Consider the following 14,170-nt stretch of genomic DNA (forward strand, 5'->3'; position numbering starts at 1 on the left):
TCCAAACAAGAAGAGACCTCTGTAAGCCCATTCTGCAAGGCTGCCTGACTTAGAGGGCAATTTTTAGACTGGGGGTTGGGGAAACAAGAGGAGCTGCAGCTGGTCATTGTTAGGGGATTATGGTCTTTAGTACTGAAAGAGAATCAACAGCAAAACTCAAAATTGTGAAAAGAAATAGACAGGAAAAATTAAATGAATAAGAGTCTTTAGAGACATCACCTTTTAAGAAATTATCAGCAAGATGCTGCACAGGGATCAGTGAGTGTGAGGAGGCAGAGCAGTGATAAACTACATCCTTTGGTGGAAGAGTCCAGCTGCTGCCTTCAGAATCTGCTGCATGCAGGTGAACTTCAAACTCTTGCAGGAGAGCAAAAGGATGCTGAGTGCAGGTCAGAGCAGGTCATCATGTTTAACTACATTACTGGAACAGGCACTGTGTGGAGGGAAACAGAGCACATATTAACTTGGAGCAGCATTGTGTTGGTCTTTGTCAAACCAGACCACTGGACCATCTGGATTTGAAGGCAGATCCCACAGGGCCATATGAGGAATTAGTTTTGTATGCAGTGTGTGCATGTTGCTGAATTGGTTGCTTTGAAGGAAAAAGGAAAAGAGCTGTTTCCTGAATATCCATCAGAGGTTGCTGGCAGCTGTAGTTCAGAGAAAATCCTGTTGTCTGACATCTCTGGTGTGCTTGGCAGGCTGTCTGCAGAGCAATTGTCATGTCTTGGTTGAGGTAAAGCACATAGCTTTTAGGGGCAGCCAGCCTTGATTTAAGAAAAGGGGTTTTTAAAATAGAAAATCCATTACAACTGCAGAAAAGTGTTCATCACCATCTCTGTTAAAAATATGCTCTTGGTGTCTGCTCTTCCTCTATTCTTGTTTCAGTCACTTCAGCTTTTCTAGAATGAAAGAGCTGTCTCTGATCAGAATTTGTCTACTCAGGCACTTACAGGCTATGATGAAACTGCATCTTAAATGCATCTTCTGAGTGAAATTGGCTTCTCTTCTTTCTTCCTGTGTGGATGTTTTCCTGTGGCATTCTGTCTTAAAATGTCTGATTTTTCCAACAAACTTGGGAAATGGTGCCCAAGAACGGACGGGAAGGGAAGGGAAGGGAAGGGAAGGGAAGGGAAGGGAAGGGAACCCTAACTGACTAATATTATTCTGACTTCTCAACAACAGTAATATACAGCTTCTTCAGTGTCAGGGTGCAGCTCCTGCAGATCCAGGAATAAGTGAAGACAGAGAGCTAGGTAGGCAAATTATTAACTGTCCCACTGTCAGGGGGGGTTCTGAATAGAGAAGATTTCTTGGTAAGCTCAGGATCAAGTGTCCTGTCGTAAGAGAGAATGTTAGGAAGGAATGTTTACTTGGAGAAAAAAGTGTTAAGCTGCAAGAGTTAAGAGGTACCATTTGCTGTTGGATTTCTTTCTGTGATTTTCAATTGTTTTTTCACCCTTCTGGTTCATAATTGGTCTGCATGGTCAGGACTTTATAATTATTCTCTCACCCTTGGTAACTCATAGGCAGACTCATCTTGGTCCTTGGGAGGAAGCATCATTGATAATTTTGTGGTTCAGCACATGCTCAAAGTTATTTGAGGAATCTCTTCCCCATTTCGTCTTTATGTGAAAGAAAAAGCAATTTGAAATATCAGAGAGGTGGTCTCCACAGATACCTATGCCAGCACACAACCCAGCCAAAAACCTGAAAATCAAAAGCATTTTTTGATTTTGTATCTCCTTGTTCAGGTGAGTGCACAATTTCAAGGGGTGGTTTCAGCAATACTGGGGATTTTCTCCCTCTCCTTCTCCCCCTTTATTTTTGAAAGGAAATATTCACCCTGGTTCATCTGACTAAAGAGCTCCTTCCTTTCATGGTCCCTTTTCTGCTCCCTGGAATGATGTCTTTACAATTGTCTTCTCTTGCTTTCAAGCTTATGCAGCAGTGATGGAATCTGACACAGTGTGTGAGGAAGAGGAGACCTGCTGCCCACTGCAGTAATGGAGTGGGAGAAATGGGCAAATGATCAGGGAAGTGGCTCATGGCAGAGGAAAAGCAGTAATGTCATTAACCAGCACACCTGTGTTTCTCTCTTTTGCTGTTCCAGAGTGATTACTCAAGTGACACTGAGAGTGAAGATAACTTCCTGATGATGCCACCAAGGGATCATCTTGGCCTCACTGTGTTCTCCATGCTCTGCTGCTTCTGGCCACTGGGAATTGCTGCCTTCTACCTGTCCCATGAGGTAATATTAAAATACCTCTTGCCAGACATTCTCGAGGGCAGTGGAAGGTAGTTCAAGGGGATGGCATCTTTCCCACTTGGATATGTCTCTGTGGTAGTGGTTGCTGCCTTAGGAGATACTTTGCTGTGGGAGGCTGTACAAAATATTTTAGCTTTTAGTTGGCAATAGTCACGTTCCATGGCAGGTTATATGTCCAGCTATGTCCTCTGTGGACACAGCTTTTGAATAGAAAACACCCTTGGTAGCTCAAATGCTTGGTTTTCCCATTGGGAAAACAGATCTACTTGTCCCAAGCTGATAATTTAGAAAATCCTTCCAGGAGTAGAAAAATAATTTCTGTTCTGCAGATGTGTATTTGCTTTCCAGAAACCATTTCCTTTCCCATGGAAAAAATTGCTCAGTCAGTTCTTCCTTTCAAATTTTAATATGCAAATGTCTTTTTACCAAAGGAGTGACTGTGTTTTGGTTTGTTTCCTTCATGAGACAGTCTTAACATTGCTTAACTTGCAATCACCTCGTGCCCATCATTTGTTTCGACAAGTGTATCTTCATAAGTGTCTGCAGTGTAATTACTGAGTTTCCCAGCATGGCAGATAATGTGAGGTGACATAGAAGGAGTCACACTGGCAGCCTCATCACTGACTGCCAGGAAACATTTGATTATATTCCTCTCTAGTGCCTATTGCAAACTACAGACTGCTCCACAGCACCCTTCACATTCACCCTCTCAGCTGTCTTTCTAATCTGCCTGCACTAAACATCTACCAACCCTGCTAATTTGTCAAACCAGAAAATGCTCTTCAGAGCTGAAGAATCCTACTCTTCAAGAGAAAAAAAAAAAAAAAAAACAAACCCAAAAGAGCCAGAGAACTTTATTTTTTACTTCAAATGAACAGTATGTCTTTGAGCTGGGAAGTCTCTAATCATAAATTAGTGATTGTTCAGTGCAAAATAACAAGTGTTGATTGTTCGAGTTTTGGTTGTTTGTGAGATAGTTTTATCTGAGCAAAGAAATCACAGCACTGTCCAATAAATACAAAAACCCCCAATGTGGTTAATACTAAAATGCAGTATGGCTGAGGAGCTAAATGTGGTGAGAACCAGTGTACAAAGGCCAGGGCATCCAGCTGTGAATGGATCCCAGAAGCCAGCATGAGTCTGTAGGAACCTCTGACTTCTGTGGGAGAATATAGAAGGTGGAAAAGGCATGAATACAGGGAAAAATTTTGGTACTATGCTGAAGGATTTTGGCATTTGAAAACAAAAACCTGGATGTTTTTTGGTTTAGTATAATGATGAAGAACAGCTGAATGTGGCTACCTAAATTCAGTTTTCAAATCTGTTGTAGAAAGATGGTCTAGCTTGTTCCAGTCCAGCAGAGACTCATCTCTCTGTCCTCTCCCTGAGTTCCCAGGGATCTCCTTTCTCTTGCTGCCTTCCCATGCAGGTCCATCATAGCCTGAGAAAACGTGGGAAAAGTGGTTCTTCTGCAAAACCCCACATCAACAAACTGGCATTTTCTGGGGAAAAAATGAAACCAACATTAAGACCAAACCTCCTGTGGCTGAGAACTTGCTGAGGTAGTTGGTAAAAACCAACAAAATCCTGCACCCTGCTAAGCTAAAATTGACTGTGGTATCAACTCATACTTTGACCCATAAACCATGTATGTGATTTCTATTTATATAAATCATTCAACTTAAACTCCTTGATAGCATTTGAGATTACTTGTTAATTCAAAAGAATAGTTTAACATTCCCCTTTCTTTATCAAAAGCCAGAAGTATAGTTGAAGATCAACTGTTGGTACTCATGATCAAACCTCTTTTTTTTCAGTTGCTTCAGCTTTTGAGTCTCCTGAACAGTTGCTCCAAAAAGGCCACCTGGGAATAAATTGTAACATGTAGGAAATTCAGAGATGGGGGATGGATTCTTTGATGCAGTATACAACACTGGCAGTGAATTTTGTTTTAAAAATCTGGTCTGCTCTAGGTATGAGATTCATTTGAATTTGAAGCCTTTGTTTGCAGAAGATGTATCTGTAGTACAGCTCATTCCAAAGGCACAGGTGCTCTGTTTATTCCTGGATCACCTGCCAGCACATTAATGATGCATTTGCCTGTGTCATGATGCAAAACAATTACACAAGGTTGCATGCTGTAAGACAGCAGAGGTGCTCTTTACCAACAGAATAACTGGGGAGTTTGTGCTCCATGAAAGCCAGGTTTTCCTGCAGGTAATGTTTCTGTTCTGTGTGGGACTTATTTTCTCCACCAAGGCTCTTGCCAATGTGCTGCTGATTTGGGGCATCTTGCAGAGCCTCGGTATCAATGGGTGCAGGGTCTGCCTCTGTGGTGGAAATGAAGATGTCCATCCACAGGTGAGCCAGCTGGGAGGAGAAGTGGATTCAGAAATGCACTTCATAAAAGCCCAACATGCTTTTTTTTCCTGTTGAGATATCCAGTTTTCCAAGCAGGATGTCACCTGATGATCTTACCCCAAGCAATGCTGAGACCTGCTACTTTTCATCCTCCTTCAGAAAAACACAGAGCTTAGAGGCCATCACTGTGCTGTCTGCTTGTTCACTTAATTCCTTCTGGTTTTACTTGTGTTTTCCTTCCCACAGGAGACTTGCCCCCACTTCCTGTAGCTGCCCAATCCTGTGCTCCTCTCAGCTCCACTCCTGGGATGGGGCCCTGTGTCCTGTCTCTCACATTTGCTTCTCCAGAGTGAAGCATGTGAGTTTTTAGGCTTGTCATTTTTTTGATTGTCTCATTAGTCAATAGCTGAAGGGCTCAGTCAAAGGAGGTTTTGTGCATTTTGCGAGGTAGCTTTTGGAAAGAGGAAGGTAAATTATGTCTTTCACTATAAACACTTCCCCACAGTGTGTGATAAAAAACCCCACCTCATTATGTTTGTTTTTTCATAACTCTCCACCCTCTGGAGTCTTGGAAGTTCCTCAGTTTTTATTTCCAAAGATATTTTTAGCATTGTAGATTGTAGGCAAGTGTGAAGCCTCATAAATAAAAAAAATAACTTTAAAAATACATCTTTTTTGTCTTGTCAAGTTTACCATTGAACTTGTCAGATGATTTCTCAGGGGCTGTCAGGCTTTCTGCTTGGGCTGGGGGTGATGGTAACAAACTGGAAAGGTCTTTCTGCATGAATCCTCTTTTTCTCCCTGCTTTTATTTTTAGAAAAGAGAGCAATACAATGTCACACATTTGCCTCCCTGCTGTAAACAGAAATTCATTATAAGCCTTTGATGGTATGAATGAGCTTCACTTTCTGCCTGCTCCCTTACAGGCAGAAACAGGAGTGTGCAGAACACCTCCACCCAAATGCCATTGTCAGGAAAATTAATCCACAAACACCAGAGGTTTATGTCCAAAAAGGAGACAGAGGAGTCCTTTTTGCTTTATTTGGATAAAGGAAGAGGCCATAGGGCATTCCCCTGGGATCTCTCAAATTTTTGGAGGACGCAGCCTCCCTGTTTATCCTGATTTCCCAACCACACTGCCCTCTCTCTTTCCCCATTGGCTGAGGTACTTGAGAGGTACAGACTTCCTGAAACACCTGAGATTCCCCTCTAAAGTATAACCCTTCCTTTTAATTTTTAATTCTTAGAGAATTCATAGTTCTGGGGAGAAGAAGGAAATAATGTTCATGTTCCCACTGGAAGGTAGCAAGCAATATGAATTTTAGCTTTTATCTGAGTTTCAGTGCTCAGCACACATATATGGATTTCACAGTCCTTACTTTTCTGGCATAAGGTTTTGACATCCAGCTTCAAAAGAAGAGGACAGAGAAGTAACAGCCAGGTGTTATCTGCTTTTTATTCTTTAGAAAATGGCTCATAGTCCCTGAGTCCACAGGGAAAGCAATAAAACAGCACAGCAGTATGGTGTACCACACTCCACCAGATTGGCTGGTGATCCTTGCTCTTATCTGTCCACCCCACTTTTTTTCCTCTTTGTCCCACTTTACTCCATTAAAAAAAAATGAATATGGTCTATTATATAGAGTTTGACACACAGCCAGGACCGTGTGTTTGTACAAGGAGTGCAGCAAGCTCTTATATCAAAGAAGAAAAGGCAAAAGAAAAACAAAAAATGTGGTATTTTTCTTCACTTGGCAGCAGAATGCCAAGATCTATACTAGCAGGATATGCTGGTCAGCAAAGCTGAAGCAATGTTAGCAAAGCAGACAGGATTTTGCATTTTCAAGAGATTTTTCAACAGTCCATTATTTCTTGGTCCAAGTAATGCTTGGACAAAGGAACTGTCCAAAGATGATGAGCTTTAATGGAAATTAAAGGTCTTTGTTTTGCTGTCTTGGACCAGGTACCAAGTCACAATTCTTTAGCTTAAGCAGGGCTGTTGCTCTGAGTCACACAAATTGGGTGAAGGGCTCGGGGGTGTTCTAGGGCTCTATCCCAGTCTCTGCTGACTGTCACACAAAGGGTTGAGCTCTCTGTGTGCTCAGTCAGAAAGCAAATCCCCGAGTTCTTTGTCCAGCTCTTTGCATGTGAGTACAGGCACCCCCAGGTGCCCTTTTACTCTTCTGAACTGTTGTAGCTTTTCTACTGCAAAAGGTGATTGGCAAAACAATTAAACCCGTTTGTGCTAGGTGTGAGTGAAAAGAGGTTAAAATGAGTTCCTCCCCACCAGGAGCTGCAAAGGTCTTTTGTGCAGAAGTTGTCCTGGAGAATTCTATGGCACTGTCCTGCTGAGATGGCACAGTGCTGATGGTGTGGCCAGTGTACTCACAGAGAGCCCTGGTCCTGGGAGGTCACCAGGCCATGGACTTCCTGCAGCAGGTCACAGCTGGCTGCTGGCCCACACTCCTCTCCTTATTCCCATTAGGCAGATGAGACAGATTTGCCAGGCAGAGGGCAATAAAATAGCAAGGCTTCTGTTCCCAGCCACGACACACAGAGAAGCTGCCTGCTGAATGAGCCAGCTACATATGTCACCATGTTGACAGTGCTGGCTTTCCTGTTTTTGGAAAAGCAGCTCAGAAATAGATGGCCCTGGCCTCTGATTAGGGGCATTTGAGTGACTTTCTTTGCCTCTGCAAAAAGCCTGTGGTGGGGTTTAATACATTCAAGAAGTTTGTAACTCCTGATCCTTTGGGAGACGAGAGAAAAGCTTCATCCTAGATGGTAAAAGAGGATCTCTTCCCCTAGGCAATTCCACAGACAAAGACAGGGGCTCTGAAGTGGAGCTGGTGAATTACCAGCATCTCCAATTCTCATCTCTCCAAGTGGGAGCTGGCTGCCAGCCAGTGCTTTGCGTGTGCATGGACATTACTCCTGCCAACTTTTTCCTTTGGGTAGATCCCTCCAGAGAAGTGTTTGTCTGCACAAGAAAATGACCATTTAGAGTGTGTTGTGTACCAGCAGAGACTGTGCATCTTGGGTGAGGTCATGGGCCAGGGAACTTTATAATTATCTTGTATAATTTCCTCTTCATTCCTCTTTGTCCTTTTGATCTTGTAGTTTTATTTCCAAGTCACGAAGTACAGCTACAAAAAGGAATTAAATTAATGAATGACCTGATTGCTTTAGCCCTTAAGCTAATTTTAAATAATTGAAAAAGTAGCTGGCAAATAACATTCCCTGGAGAGTTTAATTCATTATGCAGGTGTTTAATTACAAGGAAGTTTTGAGACAGGAGAGAGACCAACTTAAATTATTAGAGGAGATGAGGGATCTTTGTTTTTTTATTTTCAAGAGCATCCTGCACAATAGCAAGTGTTGCACATGAATATTTCTTTGTTAGTTATTTATGCCTCATGCATTTTGCTAAGCCAGATACAGCCCTAGAGACATGTCAATATAGTCAATATACTGCAAGGGTATAAAATATCCTGGTGCCAGGAAGGCACCCTCTTCATCCTGCTGTTACTTTTTGTTGCATTGCCATTGACTGTTATGTCACAGTTTTATGAGAATGTGAGGATTGTTTCAGTCCACAGCTGCCACTAAGCTGGAAGTGCCTGGAGTATTCACTCAGAGCCCTGTCTGGTGGAGTCATCTGAAGAGTAGGGCAAGAAGTATTCCACAGGAGTTTATCAAGGGTTCAGTTTCCCTGCATTTATATGCAATTCTGACTAAGTTTTAGGAACTTTTTAGTCTCAGGCAGAGGGGTTTTAGTGTTTTGCTTTTTTTGGGTTTTTTTTTTTTGTAAATTTAGAGAGCAGGGATGTTGTTAGCTAGATTATGGAAATGGACTCAGAGTTTTTGTTGGTAATCCTCACTTAGCTAAATACTTCAATTTTTTGCATCTGCAGAGGTAGATTTTCCAGCAAGAATTATATTTCAGGAGAGGAAACAGAAGGAGCATGTTCACAATCCAAGGGGAGAAAGTAGGCACATGATTTTGCATGTCCCAGTGTCTGTCCTGCTGAAAGAGGCATGAGGAAAAAAAGAAGGGACCTTTTTGCAGGTCTGGGAATTGAACATGGTCCCTTTCTTCTGGCCATCCTAATGTCTCTTTCCATTATCAGGAAGGCCAAAAAGTTTTGGATGCTTTGTAATGTGCTGAAGGTCTTCACATGTAATGTGATGAATGATTTGCATTGAACTCTGCTATGGCAAGGAGAACAGTGTGTTCATCTAGAACAGTTAATTGGGTGATGTTTATAGAATAGATCTTTCATCTCATGCTGTGGCAGCACCCTCTAAAAAACAAGATTAGTGAAAGGAAGTCCTCTCACTTGAAGTTTAATGTATGCAGCAGTCAATGGATGAGCATGTTTTTGAGGCTTAAGTTAATATTTTATCAGTCTGCAACGTACACAGAGTTTTTATATTCTTATCAAAGATTAACATCATGTACCAGAGACTCAGGGCTATATTTTAATCTTGAATATGCAGCTTGCTATCTCTCTGCATCTCTTTTGGTGAGGGCTTCTGAATTACTACTTTTTTTTGAATGCACTGTGAAAGAAATTGATCACTTCTGATTTCAATCTACACATCTCTTTCAAATAGGCTGCAGAGTATCTCTCTGGAGATTTGAACCTAGTGAGCTAGGCACCTAAAGATGCCTCCCACACAGTGGTAATTCTTCATTGAATTGACTGATTTCCCAGCAGCAGGAAAGAGATAAAGTTTTTATATATTTATTTTGGGACAAACTACAAGAACCAGCTAAAAAGAAATGGGCTAGGATCTGCCTGCAGTTTGCATCTCAAACATTCAAATATACCTATCAAGACATTTTTTCATGTTGGCAATAAAATTACTTGTTCCTCTTGGTAATAAAACCAGTCAACAATTTTATCTGCTTGTGCTGAAAAAAACAACAGTTTTTTCATATTGGCAGACCTTCCCCCATGGCAGTTTGGTGTTAAATGCACTCATTATGGTTTGTGATGAACAAGAAGTTATCAGTGAGATTTCCACATGTTGCATTATTGCCATTTCTTGCATTATTTCTAAGTAGTGTGGAAGAGTCAGGGTTGCTCCTGCCAGTCCACACATGTCTGCAGGAGGACTCAGCTTCCTCCAAGAGGATGGGCAAAACCAGAGGCAAAAGAAAAGGTCTTACAGCATCCTCTGGGAAAGATGGGCTTGGCAGTCTCTGCTGGACCCCATTGTTCATCCTCCTATCATCATGAAATCCAGGAGAAAGGGTGCAATTCTATCCAGATGTTACCCATATTTCCCATTCCCAGTGGTGGCCAGTGGATGTTTCTTTCTGTCCCAGGATTATGATGTGTATCAACATGAGGGACCTTGACTTACAACTACTGTCTCTACCAAGAGAGGTAGAAATGTGGTAGGAGCCAGAAAGGCAATTTTTCTTCCCAGTTCTGTTCACAGAGCCTTTATATCTTGGATTTGGACTTTTTGTGTCTCATTCATCTGATGGGAAGTCTGTAGAAGGAATTGTGGAGAATTCATTTTCCACAAATCCAAACCAGGTGGCTTCTCACAATGCTTCCCTTTGCTCTGACAAGGATGTGCTGCAAAAGCTGTCAGTGATCCTTGGGCTGGTAATGGCTGAGAGCACATTCCAAATCCTCACGAGTGAGATAACCCAGGAAGTGGGATTTGGAGTCCCAGAGACACGTGGTTCTTTATACTCATTTAAATAGTAACTGTCCCAGCTTGAAGATTTCTAAATTTAATTCAAGACACCATACTCAGTCATGGTTCTGAAAGTGTCAATGAGGACACTCTTCCTCATTCCTGACCTTGTTGCACAGATGGCATTGTTCTGAGCAGGTTTCTACAGGCTGTAAGTAATTAAGGAATTAATTAGGAGCCCTGGTTTACACAGATGCTCTTGTAGAGCAAGAACTTCTGTGACCTCATGGGACTTTGTCACAGTGTTCATCCCAAGACTGCCCCAATTATCTGTGCTAAAGATTCAGTGTGTTCATCCAATCTCAGTGTGACTGACCTGAGTGTCACCTGGGCCCTTCCTGATGTGTCCTCAGGATTGTCACACATATTTGAAAGATTCACTTTTAGACCACGTTGTCCTGTGACATTCAGTGTCTCTCTCTGTGTTGTTGAGAGCACAAATTTCTTGTTTCCCAGCACATTCAGTATCCCCCACAGTCAAAATCCATATTTAAATCCCAAGGACATTGTCTCTTATTTTTACCATATCTGACTTTGTTCTGTGGAAACTTGAGCAATTTTTCCTCAATCAACCTCGTTTCAAAGCTTCAGATATTGTGATTCTAATTGTATCAAGGTCATTCTTCCTAGAAATTTGTAACCTGAGGATCAATGGTAAAATATAGAAATATGATAGTTTGTAAACTCTGGCAAGGTGACTTTATTATTTTCACAACATGCATAGCAGAGTCATGGAGTCTGTTTTAGGTGAAGAGAGAGGAGAAGAATCAAGAGTGGAAAAAGGAGTGACCTGCAGGGAGGGGGCTTGAACCTTGTTCCTGCAACCCTCCCAATCAGCTTAAGGCCCTCTTGGTGAATCCTGTAAATCTGTGTCACTGTGACTTTACCATGTGTCAAGGAAAATCCTGACTTCTGGCAGTAAAAAGAAACAAGCCAGAGACAGACAGCAGTGCTGGAAAAGGCATAAACAGCTATGGCCAGGGAACCTCACCAGGGCTGAAACCCAGATGGAAGGGATGCTCAGTTAAGCAGCCAGAACAAGAATTGCTGTTAAAGGCTGCAGTTAAGTATTTTAGTTGGTGTTTGCATGTAGCTATGGTGGAGATATTGCTGATCTGTTTTTTGATTATAGAATTTCTATAAGTGGCTCAAACACCACATTGTTCAGCTTTGCATATGCAGGAAAAAGCCTCTCACTTTTCTCCAGTGAATTGATTTAAGAGAGAGGGGACATGTATTTAGTAGAAAGTAAAGGGGTTTTTTTGTTAATGATAAATGGCTGAGCTTAATTTAATTTACTACTAATTCCAAAGAAAGGAAAGAGTACCATGATGTCATGTCTTTTTAGCTCCATTCAAATGTTTCATCACCTCTTTTTCTGCCTGAAATGACTCATGAAATCATAGACACTGCACATGGCAAGGACTTTTAAGTTCATCTCGTCCATCTGTCTGTCACGACTTTGTTCTTATTCAGAATGGTAGACAGAGAAACTACATTGGGCTCAGACAGTGTCCTCTTAAAAGAATGGGGAATACTAAAAATTATTTACTCATTTTTGTACATTTTCACACCCTGGGTGTGAAGGCAGAGTCCATGAAGTCAATGTGAGTGAATTCAGTGCCATGTAGCACCAAGCAAGGCTTACATCACTTCTCACAACTGCTTTATCATGTGTTGTTTTACTGAATCCCCTTCACCTTTAGTAGGCTGCTTTTCAGAGCTGATGGCTTTCATGAGTCACTGTGAACAACAAAACCCCTAGAGCATCCATGATGGGTGACATCTCTGACTGGTAACATCAGGTTGAATGGTAAAAAAGTACATCTGCTGGAAGTAAAGTAATCTGCTGGAAATTCAGAGCATAAAAGGCAGGCTTAGAACAAAAGCTGGTGGAAGAGAAGGGGTCTGTTATTACACCCTTTTACAGAACCTGGCATCCTCCAGGCATGAAACCACTAAGAAAAGGCTGAGGTACACACATCAGTGACTTGTCAGGAGCTGCAGTCACCTACAGCCATCCTCTCTGCCTCTCCTTACACATTCATTACTGCTGTGATGTCTGCTGCTGACTGAAAACCCTGCTGCTGCTGGACAGCTACTTTTTCAACTTGTTTTATGGCACATGTGTTCTCTGACATCATGAGAACCCACAGGAAATCATTATCCACAAGGCAGCACGTGAAAACCCAATCCATCTCCCATGACATGTGCCTGCTTAGGTCCCAGGAACACTTTCACTCTGGCCTCAGCAGCTTGTGGGCATGGGCTGATCCTTCTCTCTGGAGCAGAAGGGACTGGGACAGCTGCTCCCCCTCCACATGGATTATCTGACTTCCCTGATTAGCTGTCAGTGGCAGGGATCTCTGGGAGAGCTCATTGCCTCTGAGCCCCAGTAAGGAAGGATCATTCGGCTGCAGCCTGTCTCTGTACCTCCAGCAAGGGATAACTGTGTCAACACCCAGTTGGACTCCATCCATTAAGGTGGCTCTCAAGAGGCAAATGTCTCTTGACATGAAATTATGTGCCACTGATCAGTTCAGCTGCAGGGCTTCTCATTAGCTCACACAACAGGTTTTTTTTTTTTTCCTAGTGAAATATCTTCAAACAGCATCTTTCACAGCCATTGAATCTGCTTCCTTGAGTGTCATGATGTATGTGGAAGGGGCATTTTGTACAGTTAGGAGCTGGAATCTCATTTCTTGTGCAAAATCTCAACTAGTCTTAAGGTCTTAAACCCATTTTGTCACAGCCTCATAAAATTCCTTGAGTAAGTCTCCTTAAATTTGGGATATATTGGTCTTGTATTGGGAATGCCTGGTACCCTTGGTCACTTCCACTAGCTGTGCCTCCTCTTCATTCTTCACTTGTCTCTGCAAACAGAGAGATGTCACCAAAAGCAATAATGCCCCTTTGTCCCTGCTCCCCAGGGAGCCCCACCAGGGCTGATGGTGTTGGGTCACCACGAGGGAATATTACATGGCTTTATATTTGTGATTTATACTGACTGCACTGTAGGGGGTTCCAGCCTAATCTGTGCACTCGCTGCTCTGCTGGGAGCTGTAAAGAAGAAAATCGTGTACTAAAAAGCCTTCTGGTCCTGACATAAAATACAGCACAATACATCTCTGCCTGTGCTATCTCTTCCTTCTTTCTTTTGCCTACACTTCTATTGTATGACACAGTTACCAGGATCATTAAATTCAATGTCTGAAAGGGCAGATACGGCTCCTCACTGCTGCAAGAGCAGAGCAGGGGAAAAGGCTGGAGAAGAGCTGAACAGGGAGAAATTCAGAAATGCTCTCCAAGGATGGGAAAGACAGGAAGTATTTATATTCTTCTCCACACACACTTCAGGATGTGTGAAACACATCAGTCCCTTGAGGTGGGTTTGATATCAGAAAAAGCTTTCTAGAGGTAAAGAAGGTGAAATGCAATATCATTTCACCTGGGCAGAGATGGGCAAAAGGTTTAGATGAACAGCCAGGAATGGCTTTGCAGCTTTTACAGACACAGATGAAGATGTCTACAAGCTTCTAATTACTTTTCCTTATGCCTGTTTGCTACGCACCAGAACTGATTTATTAACATGCCTTTTCCCTGTGACTAATTTCAGTGGGAAAAAAAGGCATAGTAATTTTTAATTTCACACTGAGCAGCAATCAATCTCCTCTTTAAATTAGTTTACTGGCTACTTTGATATCTGATGAATTTGCAGTCTTTTCCCAATGATCTTATTTACCGATCTTGGGGTTGGTGAGTACTGTCCTGTCTGTGTTCTCCTAGCCAACTTTATTAGAAAACATAATGCCCACATTCTTT

General features: G+C 42.2%; 1 protein-coding gene across 3 annotated transcripts in view; it reads left to right on the top strand.

Annotated features, from left to right (window-relative positions):
* SYNDIG1 (synapse differentiation inducing 1) overlaps positions 1-14,170 on the top strand; it is a 47,463-nt gene that overhangs the window by 14,200 nt on the left and 19,093 nt on the right. For all 3 annotated transcript variants that reach the window (XM_079297609.1, XM_079297610.1, XM_079297611.1), the window contains one exon: positions 2,114-2,251. In XM_079297609.1, coding sequence (XP_079153735.1) covers positions 2,114-2,251 — 138 coding nt within the window. The remainder of the gene's footprint in view (positions 1-2,113; positions 2,252-14,170) is intronic.

The sequence above is a fragment of the Erithacus rubecula genome (assembly GCF_903797595.1).
Source record: "Erithacus rubecula genome assembly, chromosome: 2".
Taxonomy (NCBI): domain Eukaryota; kingdom Metazoa; phylum Chordata; class Aves; order Passeriformes; family Muscicapidae; genus Erithacus; species Erithacus rubecula.